General features: G+C 34.0%; 1 protein-coding gene across 4 annotated transcripts; it reads right to left on the bottom strand.

Moving 5' to 3' along the window:
* Window positions 1-2,422: 2,422 nt before the first annotated feature.
* On the bottom strand, window positions 2,423-19,324 carry LOC126691206 (zinc finger CCCH domain-containing protein ZFN-like). Of its 4 annotated transcripts, XM_050386272.1 has the most exons (8): window positions 18,909-19,324; window positions 18,071-18,153; window positions 16,354-16,511; window positions 15,521-15,583; window positions 7,503-7,622; window positions 6,894-7,181; window positions 4,076-4,417; window positions 2,423-3,064 (listed from the first exon to the last, which is right to left on the bottom strand). In XM_050386272.1, the coding sequence occupies exons 3-8, from the start codon at window positions 16,504-16,506 to the stop codon at window positions 2,783-2,785; spliced, it is 1,248 nt and encodes a 415-aa protein (XP_050242229.1). In that variant the 5' UTR covers window positions 16,507-16,511; window positions 18,071-18,153; window positions 18,909-19,324; the 3' UTR covers window positions 2,423-2,782. The 4 variants fall into 4 exon arrangements, with proteins under 4 accessions (XP_050242229.1, XP_050242223.1, XP_050242226.1 ...); XM_050386266.1 differs by lacking the exon at window positions 18,071-18,153; XM_050386269.1 differs by lacking the exon at window positions 18,071-18,153 and having other exon boundaries at window positions 4,076-4,405; window positions 18,909-19,322.
* Between the last annotated feature and the right edge of the window lie 431 nt (window positions 19,325-19,755).

Raw genomic sequence — 19,755 nt, 5'->3', positions numbered from 1 at the left:
CACTGTACTTTTTGATATTATTCATGAATTTCATTATACTGTTTCAACTAACTTTTACATTTATCTACAGTATTTTCATCAAAAAGTTTTTAGTTTCAACAAAATAAGTGAATCCCAAACAGACCCTTAAGGGTCCGTTTGGATATAACTTATTTTTGCTAAAAACTGAAAAGACTGTAGCAATATAATTATTAAATATGTGAATCTATGAGACCTATTTTTAATAAAAAAAAATTGTTGAAAAGTAAAGTTTGTGGGTTCGTGAACAATGCACCTATGCACTGTTCATAGGAGAATAGTTAACAACTGTGGCTTAAAAAAAAAAAAAAAAAAAAAAAAAAAACGTGCGGAAGTAAAACGCAGACGTGAATCCAAACAGATACTAAGTCTCAAAATCACCTATATCAATCAAGTTAAAGATGTGTAAATTTGCAAAATTTCTACAATAACCGTGTAAATTTAATAACCGTGTAAATTTACATTGACATTATTCATTTTACATTTAGTTTTTTATTCTTTCTTTACATATTCTATGGGTGAAGGAAGAAAGTGAATGGTGGTTGTATGTGAAGAAAGATAAATAATTAAAAAAAATCAAGAAAGATTGATATTTTAATGAAATATAGTGTATAATAAATAATCTAATGTAAGTGTTTTTGAAAAGTGATTGTATAAAATATAAAAAATAGGCTCTTATGCTAAAAATAAATATGAATTTTTGCATGAAATAATGTGAATGAGCCTAACGGTCCGTTTGGATTGAGGAGGGGGCAAAGAGAGTAGAGTAGAGTATAATTAGGTCAAAATTAGCTTATTTTCAGCTAACTCTACTCTACTCTATTCCACTCCTCTTCTCTCCCTTCAATCCAAACGAGCCATAAGTCTTGATATGGCTTTAATTGCCGCAACCCACTACCAAAGGAAAAGGATCTCCTACCCCCCCCCCCCCCCCCCCCCCACACACACACACACACACACACACACACACACACACACACACACACCTTAGAGAGGCAGCCTCAACAAGTCAAGTCTTGTGATAGAGAGAGTTAAAGGTGTATTTGGGGTTTAGGTTTCTTAAAAGTGTTCTTGTGCATGCGCGGTTCATGGACATAGGCAAACAATTTGCCGTAAATTTTTATGTTCTTGTTATAAATTTTCCGCTTTTATTGTTATTGATTTAAGTCTTGGGTGCTATTTATACTATAAAGTATTTATAGGGAACCTAGATAACCCTTTTCTAATCTTGCAAGTCCTTATTTACATATAGACTGTTTGTCCTGCAAACATACATGTTTACAAAAATCGTGGGCTTTACAACATGTTTAGACCAAAAGGGCCTATTATATCTTACAATTCACGACGGGGTAATACATGCCTTGTGGAAATCCCAGAAGAATTGATGTCCGTTCAATCAAAGAAGATAGATGTAGAGAAGTCTAAGGATAGCGCACCCGACTCCTTCAGCAAAAAAACACCAAACTACATTGATGTAATCAATCTACTAAACTCTAAAGAAAAAAATTTCTAGAGACAAATAATGTGCACAAATCAGAGAGAACAGACAGATTGTCCACAAAATTTAATGTAATCTCAAGGCTTCAATAGCTCATGAATCAAAACTAGCATTCCGAAGAAATAAATAAATCTATGTAGTTGCATGGAGAACATTTGGAAACAAATTGGCCAGGTTACAAAAGAATGCTGATGCGACCCACATTTCCAACAATTTCAAAAATTTTGTATTATTTCTAAATCAAAACTAAGGAAAACACCAAATTATGGTGTTCAACTGCTACCTGCTTCAATTTCTTCAAGGATATTTTAGTATTAAACTGATGTGGCTATAAGAGTGAGCTGTATGAATGATTTCTGTTTCAAAGAGCCTCCTGCTAGGTCAAGAATTTAAATCTTTGAAATTGTGCAGTAAATACCAGTGAACCAACTCCTAGTTTAGCTAAAAATTGAACCCAGGAGAGCGATCAAAAAGCAGAAGGGCAACCTCTCTGGTTTGTACAGCTTATAGTGGTCATCATGAAGACATAGACAATGTCATTCCACTTCATTCAGCTGCCTCCAATTTCTGTAGGTCAATCCAAAAGCTGGTGCACATTGATTTCTGCAAGATGAAACCTGTCCAGCTATGTAATGAAAGGGATAAAACATAAAAAGATTATTCTACATATTTAAAAAAATAAGACAGTTCAAGAAAAAGAAACCATTCAACAAGAGTAATTATTATTTGTGTTCAACGGGAACTAAAGTTGATATTAAAGGAATCCTCCAAGAGTCAGGTAAAATAGTAGCAGTAGTGTTAAGCAGATAAACATGGGAAGCTGATGATGATTGTAATGAAGTTAACATCCATGCAAAACAGGCAGCAGAAATTCAAGAATTATGAAAAAAATCAGGGACATGGGGAGAACATTTCAAACCTGTGTGATTAGATTAAGGGGAAAACCAGACTTAGGCTATCAAAACTTGCCCCAAAAAAAAATTCTTTACATAAAGTACTGGGAAAAAAATACAACATTAAAATCAGAAAGATCGGATGTCAGACTGATGCAATGTTCACATTGGAATTTTCCATGTGACAATATTTGCAGATTTTATACAATGCAGCAATATGAAATACAGGAGAGTCAAGTCTTTCAACTGAAATGCATTTTCAGAACAGAATTAACTTGACATGAATTCTGTACATCTCCAGCAATGGGAAATGAATTTACTGATAACTCTTGCTTAACCCCAAAAGACTGTAAAAAGTAAATGACTTGTGTCTTCACTCTTCGGTGTCAATGTTATCATCACCAGAAGGCATCTGTCTACTCTCTGACAATGAAAGTCGCCTGGGCTTTGCCGAGCCTGCATCAACAAGTCCTTCGGATGACAAATTTAATGCAGCGGTTCCTGATGATGACCCCAACAAACGTCGCACAGGGGCATCAGCTGAAGATGATGCAGAGATATTGTACGCAAAAATTCCCATGGGGTGGTCAAACTTGCAACTTGGACCAAATTTGCAGATACCATAGCGAGAATAGAAGATGCATAAAGGTTCTCCCTGTTAAAAAGAAAGACTCCAATAAATATGGAGTAAATAAATCAAAGTTGTACTACAACACAAGCAAACATGTCCGAAACAAAATCAAAGAAGAAAAAACAGATTGTAAAACCATCAATTCTTATACTAATTTGTTAGTGGAAAGAGAAGACTAAGGAGTCCACCAATAGATAGCCTATTGATATACACATAGATACACCACTCCAACCCAAAAGCTTGAGCCAATGAGTCCAGCCATGTACATCAACTATTCACATTCTTTACTTTTCCCCCATATGGGACTCAATACTCATACATGCACTCACAACTTATTTTAAAATATATTAGAAATATCCTCTAAAGGTTTCCATAAAGGATCAAGAAAGCCACAGAACCTCCAACTCTGGTGATATCATAAATTTAGGTGTGAAAATTTAGAGACAATTAGGAATTCCAATAATTGTACCTTTGTTTTATTTATTCTCACATTTAATAAATTTGCAATGTTTACAAAATATTACAGGGCTATAAACATGGTATGTTTAAGAAATTAGAAATGTTATATATTCTGGTATAAGGCTTTACATATGGGTGTAATGCAAAATCTGATCTACATTACAATTAAGCTTCTGCACTTCACAACAAAGCACATCCATCACCCAATATTCAAAGGCTGGAGTCCAGCCTCAAACAGGGCATATTCAATTTTCCTAACTAGTAATGGCCTTCTGTGTGGGTTTGAATTATCTGCAACTTTTTATGCTTGTTGTTCTTCAGATATGATTTTATTGATTCAAAGAAAAGAAAGGGAAGATATTAAAGAATTCTAATTGAATAAAGTTTAAATAACAAAACAACCAAGAAGCTAATTCCATTGCAATTTGCAAGACCAAATGAAAGTCAAATTATTGTTAGATATTTATTCAAGCAAGCATCAGAAGTAGCAAAAAAGAAAGACTAAAGACATTTGGCATAGTACAAAATACAGATAACAAAATAGAAAGATAGAAGCGAACACAAATAACATCTCACCGGACGTAAAGGAAGACCCAAGGTACTCAAGACACAATCTGGAGCAGGAATTAGTCTCTCTCTAGGATGATGAAACCGACAAACTGCACCATACTTACAGTCACCAGTTTTCATGTAAAACTGGCATTCAGGTTGGCCAGGTCTCTCAGGAAATACATTCTCCCTCTGCAAAGCATAGAACCCTACAGGGACAGAGCCTGAACGAAATGGAGAAAATGTCCCTTGAGATCCTGCACTAGTGGATTCACCTTGGCGTGAGGTTCCATAAATCTGACTGTTTGCCACTGTTTGCTGCTGGGTCTCTGAAGACGAAACTGATCCGAGCTGACCCTGAATAGAGACCTTACAAGTTTCATAGAGAACTTATAACCTCAACTTTTTCTTTTTTATAGGTACACTTATAACCTCAACTTAAATTTATTCTAAAAATAATGAAAGAAATAAAAAGAAAAAGAAATTCATACTAAAGGCTTATAACTAAATATCTACAGAACAATGTAGAAATGTAAATGATTCTCATGGGCTTGTGAAGCTATTAACACATTATTGTAATGACCACCAGCAAGTCATCTAGATCACACCCCTAAATAAGATAGATCGAAGAGTTCAACTAAATGGCAAAATGACTACCTTTAGTGATTGGAACAATTCCAATAAAAAAGAGTGCATGAAGTTTAGGAATACATGTGCTTATATACTGTTACATCAAAATCTCATATATATAGGATTATACAAAATATCTTTGGTTTAATTACAAGTGTCCACCAAAAACTTCTGATAAATTTAGGGTTATTCATTCAGATTTGTCGGTGTGTATGCCAACCTTTATTCTTTATGTGATCATGTGATGAGCATGTGCAAATTAAGAATAAATATGACGGAAATTGAGAAAATTTTAATAGTGCAGGGACATTACAACTAATCATATACTTTAAGGGGTTAACTGCTAAAATTTAAAGTTTAGTACATTACAAATAACCCTATAATTTAAGGTGGGAAAGTTCAATTTGATCGCTATTTAAAGTTAGAAAATAAGGGTTTTCAAAAAAAAAAAAGGTTAGAAAATAAGGGTTTCCATTTATTCATTGCCTCTTGTATTTTATCTTAAAAGAACAGTAAAGTGACGAATGATAGAAATTAAAATATTTGCAATTTGGACTTCATAGTATAGGGGAAGAGGTAGCCATGTGGATCAAGGTAAGGATTGTGAATCCAGCATGCATAGCTTATTAGATTAAAACTTATAGCTGTATGTATTAGAAAATTCAAAGCGGGTGAAATCTTGAGCTCAAAAACCTTTGGGATTACTAATCAAAAAAAAAAAAAAAAAACCCTCACTTCCTTTTGATTAGAACCACATTGAAGAAATTCAAAACCTAGGCATTTAATACCCAAATTTGTATGAGTGAAGTTGACCAAAAACTTATTACCAAAATCCGATTTAAGAGAAATATTTCCCTCAAAATAAGGTAATATAATTGACAAGGGAAAATCTCTACAGCTCAAGGCCTCAATATAATATTTCACTATCAAAAATCCCGTCACAAGCAGCATCTCACCACCTCAACTATCAGTGCTCCAAAATACCACCACCAGCACCTCCTCACAACAGGAAACCAATCAACCACTGCATTTGTCATCATCCACAACCAACTTTCACTAGGCTTCAAATGAAGGCTCAACCTGGATGCAAAAAAGACTTGAGTTCCACCCATGATTTCTTATCCTCCAAAGTTAGGAGAAAGTGAGAGTGAGTTAGAGAGAATGTTTAAGCTTCAATATTCTAGTTACAAATAGGACCATCATATGAATCATTTACCTGCCCCCCAACCTTCTTCACCCCCACTCCTCCCCTTCCCTCCCCTCATTGGCAGTTTCAGGAATTTTTCCCAGGGTGGTCATTATGAAACTTAAACTATATAAAATCAAATAAAAAGAGAATTTCATATATTGACAAAAAAAAAAAAAAAAATGCAAATACATAAAATCTTACAATTTCCATCTACAAATTTTCTTATTTTGGAATTGTTGCATAAAAGTCTCATTATCAATGCTATAAACTACATCTCTTTCAAAATTTTAGTTAAATAAAAACTTTCTTAAGCTTTTATTTTTTGTTTGTAAAAGTCTAATATATTGTTCAATGGACCAAAATTTGACTACAAACTTAGTTGTAACTTAAGGCTACAACTCTCACTAAATAAACTAACATGACTACATATTTTGAAAATCCAATAATTGAATTGCATGTTCTTTATGTTTCTAAAACACATGTCAAATTTTACGTCAGTTGGATGTTATTTATTATTCAATCAATAAACTTATTTTTTATGTATAATTTTAGACTAAAAAAACTCAAAATTTAAACATTTAATTGATAACATAGTTATTGATCTTTGATTTTATTGATATTTTAAAAGTATGGAGGATATAAGAAGAAAATGTATTCCAGGGATGGATTTGTCAAAATTCACATTTAATAAAAAAATATTAAGTGGAGTTGTAGCCTTAATCTACAATAAAGTTTGTTGCCAAACTTTATCGAAAGTTTATTTATGTTGGGCCTAGAAAAATTTAGGGTGGTCATAAATTTTTATGAAGGTAAATTAAATCATAAACTTTTTAAAATTTATATATAATAATTATTTTTTTCCAGGTCAAGGTGGTCCTTGGCATCAATGTAGAGCTGCCCCTGCCTTCCCTCCCCTTCCTTTCTTTTCCTGATACTCAACCTTAGGTTACCTAACAAAGCCTAAATGCAAAAAAGCATACAATATTTGCATCATTTCATTTTGTAAGAAAATGATGAAAAGCTTACGCCGTAGGCATTCCATCCAGGAACTGACACCATTCCTTGATGTAGAAGCAATGGTGCATAACTCGAAGGTCCTTGCCAGCGTGGACTGGGAATAAAAGATGCTCTTGACCAATTTGTAATTCCTCCTGCATATGACTGCTGACCAGTAGTTGGAGACTGGACAGTTGGATAAACAGTTGAACCATTCAATGAAACCATCATATTAGTTGGTTGAGGGTGATGGAATTTACAGGTGTTTCCAAATTTGCATTGGCCAGTTCTTAAATAATAGGCACATTCAGCCTCATTCTGCAGCGGCAAAAATACAAAAGAAAAAAATAAGAACATAAATTTCATCCATTCTAAGAAGAGAAGATACAACTAGAAAAGATCCATGCCCATTTCAAACATGTGACAGGTACTTGCAGGCTATAGTGGTGGACATGAAAGGCCCAAATACGTGGAAAAAATTCAATCAAAATTCTCAAGTAAGGAATAGGTCATGCAGCTGATGTGGACCTAACACGGATGGATACATGAATGTGCCAGAAACTACTTAACATACAAGAATGTGCCAGAACTGACTTATGAAGCATACTTATATGAGTAAAAGGAAACTATCTTATTTACCGGGCGAAGTGGATAGCCTAAAATATTTAAGGCAACTCTTCCAGCAACCCCAGCCTTGTCTCTAGGATGATGAAACTTGCATGTGGCTCCAAACTTGCAAGTTCCTGTCTTCAGGTAGTACTGTAGAACAAATCAAAGCAGAATATTAGTTAGTGAAACCATACAAGAGAAATTGAATATATAATCCATTTTAGAGCCACAAAAATCATATGGAAAGGCAAATATTGCAAACAAAACTTAAAGAAATAGCATGAAGCATCAACTATCTGACCAAACTGAGATTTGGAGTACAACTGGTTTCCTATATGAAACTGATTGAAAAACAAGCCCACATTCTCCAATGACATGATTATTGACATAAAGCAAGCTGATTGTCTATAAGATGATCACCAATAAAAAACAATCCACATATAATTTCAAATGAAGTAATGGGCCAAATAGGGGAAGAGCAATATACAAGGTAAGAGAATTCTTTATTGTATATGTTTCAGCCATTAAAATTATAGATTTCAATTAGCCTTAACAGATAATCTCACTAAATGTCCAACATCTAGTAGGCAAACTACTTATCTTTTTAAACCTTCCAGAAGGCATTAAACACAAGTTCATCATGTCTTTCCAGAAAATTATATACAAAATGGAGGAAAAAAAAATATTATATTAAGCTCTGTCTTCATCAAAAGCAACTTATTGATGCAGAATAATATAATCACAAACTAATCAATATGAGTAAATTTGTCAATAAAAAATAATCAAGAAATTCAATATCTGTGCAGTTGGATTAGTAATCACAACCACACTAATGGACTAAACAGTCCAAATAATGAATCCGTGAAGCACAGAAGCACAACAACTACGCAATCAGAAATATATCAACATCAACTTGAGTTTCCAATTGTAAAATAACATTAACCAATCAACTCAACAACCAGGAAGTTCTTGTACTATATTGAAAGGAACTGAACCCAGAACTCATACTAACTCAAGGAACGAAGGCGGGACTCGAAAATAGAGTTCCTGACCAAGAGAGCCAAACTGTACTTTGGTCTGGTAAATTACTGCCAAATGGCTCTTAATCATTCTCAATTTGGCACTTAATCATTCTCAATCGGCACTTAGGTTTTGACCTAAAGTGCTGATCAAACCATCCTTAGCCCTTTGCCTCCATCCTTCTACGACAGCTCCTTGAAGAGCAAAAGCACTCATTGACAGCCGGCAACTTGAGTTAGAAGCCTAGAAGAGGGATTATCTCATTTATTAAGTCAAATAAATAAAGGAGTTAGTTTTTGGATAAAATAGAGCTGTTAGTTGAGTTAGTCAGTCAAATCCTAGCATGTTAATCATATTAATCACATGTTGAATTGCTATAAGCACAGGAGAACCAATCCTATGGAGACAAGCGGACCAATGAGATGAGGGTTGTTAAGGTCCTATAAATGGATGATTGTAATCACACTTCCATTCATGGAATGAAATTGCTATATTGTGTTTCTTAGACTTGATTGTCATAACTTGGAGGAGGAGACTCCCTTTCAAGAGGTCTCACTTGGAGAAGATGACTCTCTCAAAGAAGTCAAACAATTCCATTCAGTCATCCATTTCTTCATACAACCTCATTCTCTATTCCAATTCCATAGTCTTTACCATAACCCTTGTCGCACAATCTCAAAGCTAGAATATTTCTCCTTCCACAACCACTCTCAAATCCTCCATACACTTGTTTTCCTAGACTCACCCAAACATACCCTTGCCTAAACACCTCATCCAAGATCTCGCATCAACAAGAATCCACTTCTGCTCTCACCCATCTTTACATACCTGAATCCTAAATCCTTATCAACTTTAGTTTCTGTGTTTTTCGATCAATATCCTAATTGAATTCCCTTAAGAACACCCAAAGCAGTATTATGTTTTTAAAATATTATAAAAATAAAAAATAAATTCTCTTCAGCAACAAAAGACAAAGTTATGAAGAAATAACCAGTGATTACAAGCACGTCATCTATAAGAGTAACAAATCCATTATGTTTATAGAAAGCATGCAGTGTGCCTTAAAATAATCCACTTTGACTTATATAGGGTATGTACTGGTGTGTTGCTTATAAAAACAAGAAAATAGTATGCACTAGTCTGACTAGCAATCACATTTCAATATGAAATATAATTGTTCATCAATTTGATGGTCTTTGAAATTCAAAACAGATATGTTTAAAAAAATAATCAATTTAAAGCCCCAATTCCCACCTCATTGCCACCATCTTTCCTTATTGACATGACAATGATCACGTTCACAAATTCATGTCAAAATCAGTGGGTAATCTCTAAAAAAATTGATGAAATATTATACACAAACATACATACATATATACACATTTCTGTATGTATGAATCGGGCCTTGCTCACATGAATGATATATTCTTTTGAAAATGATTTGAGTTACACAAAACCATAACTAGAACTGAACCTCTAGCCAATCACAAGCTCTGAAAAACCTTTGCTCTGACACAATGTTGTAAGCTTCCAGAGTTACTCTCACATCTTCAATCTGTCACTCAAATATTGGAATTTTTTGGGTGTTGACAAATGCATCTAGTTGTTAAAAAACAGAATTTGAGGGTATGATTCAATATCTAGAAAAGCACATTGATTCATAATTATTGTCTCACATCAGTTATTGCTTTACAGGTCAACTACCTCTACAAAAATACTTTCTACTAAAGCATATTGTTATCTCTCTCTTCTTCCCCTAATAAGCACTTTCTATTGGTAAAGTCTCTTGGCTCATACCAAAGAATTACAATTGAGTCCTTGTTTTCAACTTTCACCTACAAGCACGGAGGAAAGTGGGTGTTATGAATAGTGAGAGAGCTACCCTGCATCAGCAGCAGAGCCACTTAGACCAGGGGAGCCATGGTCCTCCCAATTTAAAGATTTCATAGCTCAAGCTAAGAAAATTATTACAATTGATCTAGTTCGGGTAGGAAAGAAAAAAATATATACATATTCACAGACTATGAATTCAGCACAAGTATTTGATATATAACATATATACGTGTGTGCGCGCACGCGAGCGAGGGCATTTGAAGCCATTATAAAAAAAAATTAAATAAATAAATAAAAATTATATTTTTTGATGAATAAGCACCAACAAGCCTTAAACACAACTCAGTGTTCATGAATAAAGGTATGCATTGGAAATATTTCAGCAAATTAATATATAATACAGTTGAATATAATATTGAAGTTCCAGAAGATGTCACTGAATAGACATTATTATGACCACAATAATTTTGTAGTCCAGAAATATTTCTCCTCCCTCAAGAGGTAAGGATATTGGAGTTCAGTCCAAAATGTTTACAGGGTTAACCAAGCCTCCCCTCCCCTGAAGTCCACAAAAAAATAAGAATTTCCTGCCCAACCAGCAACCACTACCTCTGCTGCATAGCTTAGTCTTTGAAGCCATCATGTTTGACCAATAACTCAACTATTCACCCTTGAAATTTGATGTTGGAGGAAAACAACCTCATTTTTCCAACCAAACTAAAGCTAGGATCCTCCATTTGTGCTCCATTCCAACTTAATGGAATTTAATAGGATTCATCTTAAACCATATCTCTATAACACTAAACTACGAAGAAAAAAAAAAAAAAAAGTCTTACCCAATACACACGGCTCCCATTTTGATAAGGTCTAGGAGAGGTAGTTGGTAAGCAATCTTATCACTACTCTACAAATGTACTAAATTTTGATTTCCTTTGTAACACTTATAGTCAAGAATCAAGATTACTCTCTCTATCCAATTGCTCGAAAATCTCCCCTAACAACCAATCTCTCTCTCTCTCTCTCTCTCTCTTCTTCTTTTTTTATTTTATTTTTATGAATAGAAAAAGATTTTATTTTTGATAGTTCACTAATTTGGGGTGGACAGATTTGAACCTTAAATATTTATGTTAGAAACACCAGGAAGTGCTAGTTGAGTTATAAGACTTTTGGCAGTAAAGAAATATTTTATTCAAGATAAAGGTTACAAAGAAGGGGGCCTGCAAGCTTCCTCCCTCTGGGCATCACCCAAATAGGGAGGGCAGCTACCCAAATCAAAATACAAAGTCACTTTTCAAGGACCATTTAGCAAGAACATGGGCTGCAGCATTTTCTTCTTTAGCAACCCAGCAAAAGGAAGGATATCCCAACCAAACTCAGTTTTCAACCTCAACCAACACCTCCATTCTCTAGATATCCCAACAAAAGTCTCAAATCTTATTTCCTTCTAGGGAAGATCTCAATTTTACTTTTATTTTTTTCATTTTAAAATACATGCTACACTAATATTTGGGACCCGGATTTTTGTTCATGAATTCATGGTAGATATTTCAAAACAATACATCATCTTTTGCACTAGGGTAAAAAGAAGAGTAGTAGAAAAAGAGAAAACCAAGTCCTTTTAAACGTATTCAAAAAATCTAATTACAGTTTGCAATGGAAGAATTTCTCAAACTTGAAACTTACCAAGCATTTCTAAACAAGTACATGAATATAAAGTTTGTATAAAATATTTAACAAAACCAAAACATAAGACTTCATAAAATTTTCAATCAGAACAATGAATTCTTATAATTAAAACCAATCCATTCCTTATGAATATTCCACTAAAAAATCACAATTTTATCATGTTTCATCTGTTATAAAATAATTAGTTGATATTAACTATAATAGTCATAAATACACTATCAAATTACAGAGATATATAAAATGCGTAAGTTGGCAGAAATTATTGTAATTACTATGACAATGTGATTCTCTAAATTTCCAATCAACCACTTATAACAAGCTAGGCTTTTTTTTTTTCTGCATTATATTATCTATATTTTTACACATATGATGTGTGATAGAAAGGTGGTCTTGTCTAAAAGTCAAAATCTAAAAAAATTTATGCTATAGAATCAGCTCAGCAAGAATGTAACTTGATGTATTGACAACAACAATACTGGTATATCTATACTAGAAGGAATAAAAATTATCCAAATATGAGATATATGGACTGTAGTCATATCGAAGGAACTATAAACTTTAAATTCCATTGAGAAGATTCTTCCAAAGCAATGCTAGCTAGGCATTAAATATCCATTTTCCTAATTCTTTTTTCCCCTTTCTGGAACTCAATGAGATGGGGTGTGAATAACTTAGAACCAGCTTCATTTTGGTCATGTTGGAAGTAGCATACAAGTAACTTGGGCAATCAATAGCACCTTTGAATGACAAGGTAATCATGTAGGCACTTGTTAAGCTACATCAACTCTTCAATCTTAATAAGTTTTCCAATTCCAATGTCAGCTAAAATGCTCCATACTAACCCAACTCTCTAAAATCTCCACATGGTCAGGTAAATTACGTAGTTTCATGTACTGTTGACCTTTGAATCTAAATATATTACTGCTTGATTTGAAGCTGATCCAAGCATCTTGTAAACCAAATGATTCAGGTAATTAATGGCATGGAAACATCTTCCAGTTCTCAACTGTATGATAAGAGTGCATGAAAAGAACTGGGTTTCTAAAACCATAAAAAGAGAATGAGATATTAATAATTAACAAGCTATTAGAACCCTCAAAACGAAATAGAATCTAATAGGTTACTCACTACATGTCTTCAGAGGCATTGATTGGTGGAAAAGTTTATTGTGTAAAATAGTTCAACTCCCCTGAATTTCATCGAAAATACAAGAATGTCCCTTGTATTTCTAGAAATTACACAGACATGTCCTTTGTTTCATATATGGTGTACACCTCAATCCTATATATTAATAATATGAACAGAAACTATTAATAAACTTATGCACCTTAACGTCCAGCTACTTTTGTCATAACTCTACAATAAACAATATCACCATTCTCTCTTACCAGTATTTTTCATATTCTTGTTTTCCACATATTGGGGAATGCTAGTATGTATGGTCCACTTGTTTAAAAGAGCCAAACTCAGAAAGGGTGATTCTGTGTGTGTGAGTTTCCTATATACATTTGTCTGTTAAACCTTCTAGTTTTTTTTTTTTTTTTTGATAAGTAATAAGATTTATCGATATCAAAAAAGGGACGCCCTAGTACACAAGAAGTGTACAGAGATGAGATCAAATAATCAAGTATAAAAATTACAAAAATCTAGAAAATCAAGAAAGGAAGAGTAAGATTGGTTTCGCAAAGCAGACAGCCAATCTACTAAGGTTGTAAAGAAAAATAACTTGAGGTCTGAAATAGATCTCTTATTATCTTCAAAGCACCTACTACTTCTTTCCCTCCAAAGATACCACATGAGACTATGGGGAATGATTATCCATATATGATCGTTCCGATGATGACCAAACCGCCCTTGCCAACAAGCTAGGAGCCCCACAACTGACTTTGGCATAACCCAACTTACTCCAAATAAGCCCAAAACCATAGACCACAAGTCCATGGCAACCAGACAACGAAGGAAAAGATGGTCAACTGATTCACTATTACACTTGCACATATAACACCAATCCAATATCCAAACCTTCCTTTTTCTTAAATTATCAATTGTCATACATTTCCCCCAAGCTGCAGTCCTAACAAAGAAAGCCACTCGAGGGGATGATCTTCTTCTTCCATATGCTTTTCCAAGGAAAACATAAACCATTAGAGCCCACTAGTAGACAATAATAAGCATTAACCATAAAGCCCTTAGTTCTATCTGGTTTCTAGCTCATGTTATCCTCCCCAATTCCCTTTACAGAAATTCCATGTATGGTATACATGAAGCTCAACATAGCCTCCAATTACCAATTATGAACAGCCCTAAAGAAACTTACATCCCAATGAAGAACTCCATTTGTAAACTTCATAAGCTCAGCTGCACTTGCCTCCTTATCACAACAAAATCTAAATAATTCAGGATAGCTGGCAACAAGAGGTGTCTCCCCACACCATCGGTCTCACCAAAACTTCACTCTTGACCCATCACCTATTTCATACACAATATAACATGCCAAAGAAGTCCATCCCCGACTGATATATTTCCACAGACTAACACCATAAGGACCAACAACTGAACCTGTACACCAGCCACCCCATACACATCCATATTTCACCTCTACCACTTGCCGCCAAAGAGCATCCTCTACCACTAGTCTTAATTGTTAAAGCAACTAAACTAAAAGCTTAAGCTAATACGTAGAGAGGCCCAACAAGAACATATACCCATAGTCAAGCACTTACACAAGCAATGTGAGATTTATTTGACACCCTCTCTCATATCTAGGGTCAATATATTTAAGAATCGAGACAAACAGGCCTGATGAACCAATAGACACTAAAAAAAAGGCACACAAGCATGGCATGTGGAGTCCAAGAAAAAAAAAATGGGCTCTAAAACTTAAGCTAGTAAGTACATATACCAACAATCAAGCACAAATTGAATCGCTGTGAGACTTTCTCAACATTAACATCAAAGGCTTCTCTAACAAAAATTGGATTTAGGGGACCATTTGAATAGGTGTTCTCAAAATAGAAGGAATTTAGGGGACCATCAAATAGATGAGTAATTCATGAGTCATGAAAATCCTATGAGAATGATTTTGTGATACTCAAGCTTCTATGTAATGGACATTCGGCAACTGAATAAAATTTATAGCCAATTTGGATGTATTTTATTTTTCCTAAAAACTAAGGAAAACTTATAGAATTTATTGAACAAGTTGGGCATGAAAAATGTCTATACCCCAGCTTGGAAAATTGCTAAGAAATGAAATGTACAGTAGCACAGTTTCTAAGTACAGAAGTAGAGGAGCCAGCCAAATCAAGAGGGTTAATGCTCAAAAATTTTAACAAGGTTGACCTCTATCAAATTTCTAATGTTTCTTGCCAAGAATGTATTGCTCAAATATACAGCCAGGCCAAATTTGAAAGTTAATGTTATGAGGAAGTGGGTTATTTCATGCCAGTGGTAATATGTAGTGCATACATTTAAACAAGCAATAATGCCAATTATATGGGAATACATGCCTGACATTCTGGTTGTCCTATTCTTTCTGGGAACTCCCCCTTCATCCGTGCAGTGGCAATAGCCTAGTATAAAACAGAATATAGTAAGTTAAGTTCCCATATACGAAAATTATGTCTAGGTAAATATTAGAACATAAGACTCAAATACTTTTCAAGGGATTGATTCAATAACATATAACTATACATTTATTATACTAGCTGAACAGGAAAGAATATGAAGTATACTAAAGTCCAGAGGATACTGAGTATTTTTTGTATGATTCAACATATAAAGAAATGTGTGCTTAAGGCTCAAAGTCAGTATCTAATCACCCTGGTTTGAGTATTTGTAGGAAGGATGACATGCATATGCATATAAAATTATGTTTGTTCCATTCCTACCCCTCCAGGTTTGTACATGCTAGAAATCTAATCAAACAATACTTCCAATCAATAATGAAAAAAAGAAACTAAATAGAAGGTTACTGAGAGTATAGACTGTCCTATCGAAATTTAGAGCCAGGCAAGAGAGAATTATAAAGCTAATTTTACTTGAGTCGAGTCAACTTAAGAGGAAAGTCCATGGTTTAGAAAAAAGATAATAATAGAGAAAAAAAATTTAATGACGTGGAACCTCACCGATAATAAGAGATAGAAAATAATAGAACAAAGAATGCAATGGTTTCTATGTCTATGGCTCTATGCACTTCAACTAGCTTAATAAATCAAAGATGACAGCTAAAAAAGGCTTCAAAATCAATTCATCTAAGAATCTCATAACATCGCATCAATATTCTCTCACTCAGATAAATTTGAGTTGATAAGAATTTGTAAAATTATGCAAAAGCTCATACCAGCTTCCTGTTAGGAGGATGATTAAATCTACATGTTGCCCCAAATCTACAGAGGCCAGTCCTTATGTAATAAGAACAATCTGGCTCTCCAGGACGCTCAGGATATGGCCCAGATTCCATTGTTTCACTTGATCTCAAGTTCATTTGCCACATTGCATCTGAAATAACATTAGCTGAATAAGTCCATACACATATCTTTTGAAAATTCCTCAAACAAAAAGGTAGTGAAAACTTATTTAAGAACATTCTTTCATCCAAAATCAAATTCTTTCAATCTCCAAACCTTTATTTTGCATTTTTGACTACCTTCCCCCATCAGGACCCCCCCTAAATTAGAAGAATATTAGCTGGAAAAGTAGGCAAGAAGTCTTCTTTTCTGCCTTTCCCATTTGAATCTACTCCCAAGAAAAATAAAAACAAATAAAGATAAATATCCTGTTCCCATCTTTTCCATTTTCATACCCATCCCTCCTGCTATATGGATTAAATCTCTATGTGCCCTTTGTAAAAAAGGGAAGAAGTACCACTAGGCTATAGAAAGAAGAGATTATTTAATATGAGAGAGATAGAGAGAGGGAAAAAATAAAAAAGAGTATACAGAACACTACCAGATCAAATAGATGTTTCATTCAATTGTAAAGAAAATGATGACAAAGGAAACAATCTTATCTATTACAACAAAAGGCTTCAACAATTACAACTAAGCAAAGGCAAATGCACAACCATTGGGCTTAACTAACATTAACTTGTCATTTTCTTATCACACCAACAATGTAAATTAAAATATTCAAAAGTTCCAAGTCTCTGTTTCCTGGGACTCGCATTTAATAAAGCTATAGTGTAATCATGATTTCACAATACACTTGAATGTTACTTAAATTAAGTGAAATGGAAGCTTTTTTTATTTATTTATGTTTTTACTGAATTAAGTGACAAGCAAGATAACTAAATCCTTAGTAAAATATATAATTAAGAAAAATTTCTTACCATTTCAAGCTCAAATTTAAAAGGGCAGGTGTTTGTGGGAGAAATGACCAACTTAGACCACTTGAACATTTAAAATGGTACAAAAAACCTTATTGATCAACAACTGAAAAAACAATACTAATAAGACAAAGAAAGCAAAACCAATTTTAAAATAAAATAAAAACAATTTACGCACTGCTTATCTTTGATTTCTATTGCAACTGCATGAACAAGAAAATAATAAATTTCCAGTAATTGTACATGATTTTTTACATCAAAGGACACTTTAAGTTTTAAGTCATATCAATCAAGAAGAAGAAACCCCAATACTGATCAATCCCAAATTTACCCCCACCCAAAATAAAAAAAAAAAAAAAATTGAAGACCATTAAAGGAAACAAAAAGACACAAAACCTCAGAATTCACTGAAATTAGTCTCTTCAATCATGGTCTGCTAACTTAATCTATAATCCTCACACAAAAATACTCAAATTTGAAAAATATAGAACAAATTACAAGGAATTTTACGTTTAAATCTTGAAAGGGGTGGAGAGGACGTTTTAACACACCTTACAACATGAATCAAGCCCATCAACAAATTAAAATAGAAAATTACATTCCTTTGTGCACAGAATTCAAATACAAAAAGAATGATGAACCTCAAAATTACTCAATTTTGAAAGGTATAAATCCAATCATCAGAAATTTAAGCTTGCTGTTAATCACAAAGGGGACAGAGAGGACATGTTACCCGCTTTATAACAGGAATCAAACCCATCAACAATTAACACTATACAATCGCATTTCTTTGTGTACCCGAATTAGTAAACTTCCCTGAAAAAGAAAAAATTTGAACCCAATTGTATTTAAATAAAACGCAAAAAAAAAAAATTGAAAATATAAGTCCAAAAGAAAACACAATCTATAATCCTTGCACAAAAATACGCTAATTTGTAAGTACAAAACAACATGTTTAGAAAAATTTAAGTTTTTAAATAAATCACAAAGGTGACAGAGAGGAGAGGACATTTTCACTTCAAAACATGAATCAAACTCATAAAATATTCACACTATAAAATTGCATTTCTTTTGTACCCGAATCAGAAAAAATAAATTAGAAAAAGGCAACCCAATTGCATTTAAATAAAAATAAAAAATAATAAAGCACAACCAAACATAAATAAAAGGAAGGAAAACGAAGACAGAAACCAAAATTGAATCCCAGCCATAATGTGAAAAATAAGTAAATAAATAAAAGCAAAGGAAAAAAAAAATAATTGAAATGAATTGCTTAAATAATGAATTGACAAAAGAGAGAGAGAAATAAAGAACATTGATCGAAGCAGAAATCATTGAGGGCAAAACCGACAATTCACGTATGAGTCCTAACAGCCAAACAAACTTTTGTAATAAGCATTTCGAAAACGCAAATGAATTTGCATTTTTCAGACAACAACAACAACAACAACAGAAAACAGAGGAAACATAAAACACAACAAAAACAAAAACAAAAAAAAGTGTATGCAATAACTAATAGTAACTAATAAGTGCGTGTGTGTGTGTGTGTGTGTGTGTGTATACATACAGACCTGAGTTGGGTGAGAGCGAGGGAGGTTCAGTCACAGAGACAGCGGCGGCAGCCGCGGCAGCAGCAGCAGCCGCGGCAGCCGCAGCAGCAGCAGCAGCTCGGGACATCGGAATTCCGGCCTCGAATTCCATCTCTCCATCACGCCGGAACTCCCATTCCCTTTTCAAAAACAACCACTCACCACCACCACCACCACCACCAATCCCCCAACCGATCAAACAGAAACACTAATCACAATAACCTTCTATTTTTGTTTTCAAAGGCAGAGAGAGAAACAGAGAGAGAGAGAGAGAGAGAGAGAGAGAGAGAGAGAGTTTTTAGAGAGAGAGAGAGGGAGAAAGAAAAGCGTTCTCTTCTCCTCTCCACAAAAACATGAGAGGCTTTGCTTTCGTTTCCCTTTGCCTTTGCCTTTGCCTTTGCCTTTGCCTTTTGCTTGCTTTGCTTTTTCACCCGCGTTTCGCCAAATAATAATAATAATAAAACGGATGCATACTCTTTTCCACGCGCGAAAATGTGCTTACTTTCTTCACTCGCTTTATTTTTTGACACGTGGCGGAATCTGTGACTTTTAGCTATTGGTCCTGACTATTGTGGTTTTTTTAATTTTTTTTAGCTTGACTTTGGATTTGAAAAATACTGATCGTGACACGTGGTCGATGCAGAAAGCAAGTGTAGAGAGTTTGAAATTGTTCGAGTGGGGGTGAAGAGGAACCGGATACCAGAAATTCGGACCGCTTAACATAACTTCTTTTACTATTTCCAGGTAGTTTTTTTATACATTCCAGTAACTACTACTGTTCCCTCTCTGTCTATATCCTTGTTTCAATATATAATTAATTTTTTAATCA

This window comes from Quercus robur, chromosome 1 (assembly GCF_932294415.1).
Source record: "Quercus robur chromosome 1, dhQueRobu3.1, whole genome shotgun sequence".
NCBI lineage: Eukaryota > Viridiplantae > Streptophyta > Magnoliopsida > Fagales > Fagaceae > Quercus > Quercus robur.
Note: the sequence above shows the minus strand (reverse complement) of the source record. Positions and strands in the feature narration are given on the sequence as shown.

Coding starts and splice junctions, on each gene's coding strand:
- LOC126691206 (XM_050386266.1), bottom strand. CDS start 19,038: ATGGAATTCGAGGCCGGAATTCCGATGTCCCGAGCTGCTGCTGCTGCT. Junction 15,584..16,353: donor ATCCTCCTAACAGGAAGCTG/GTATGAGCTTTT, acceptor GTTTTATACTAG/GCTATTGCCACTGCACGGAT. Junction 3,065..4,075: donor TGGGTCTTCCTTTACGTCCG/GTGAGATGTTAT, acceptor TCTTTTTAACAG/GGAGAACCTTTATGCATCTT.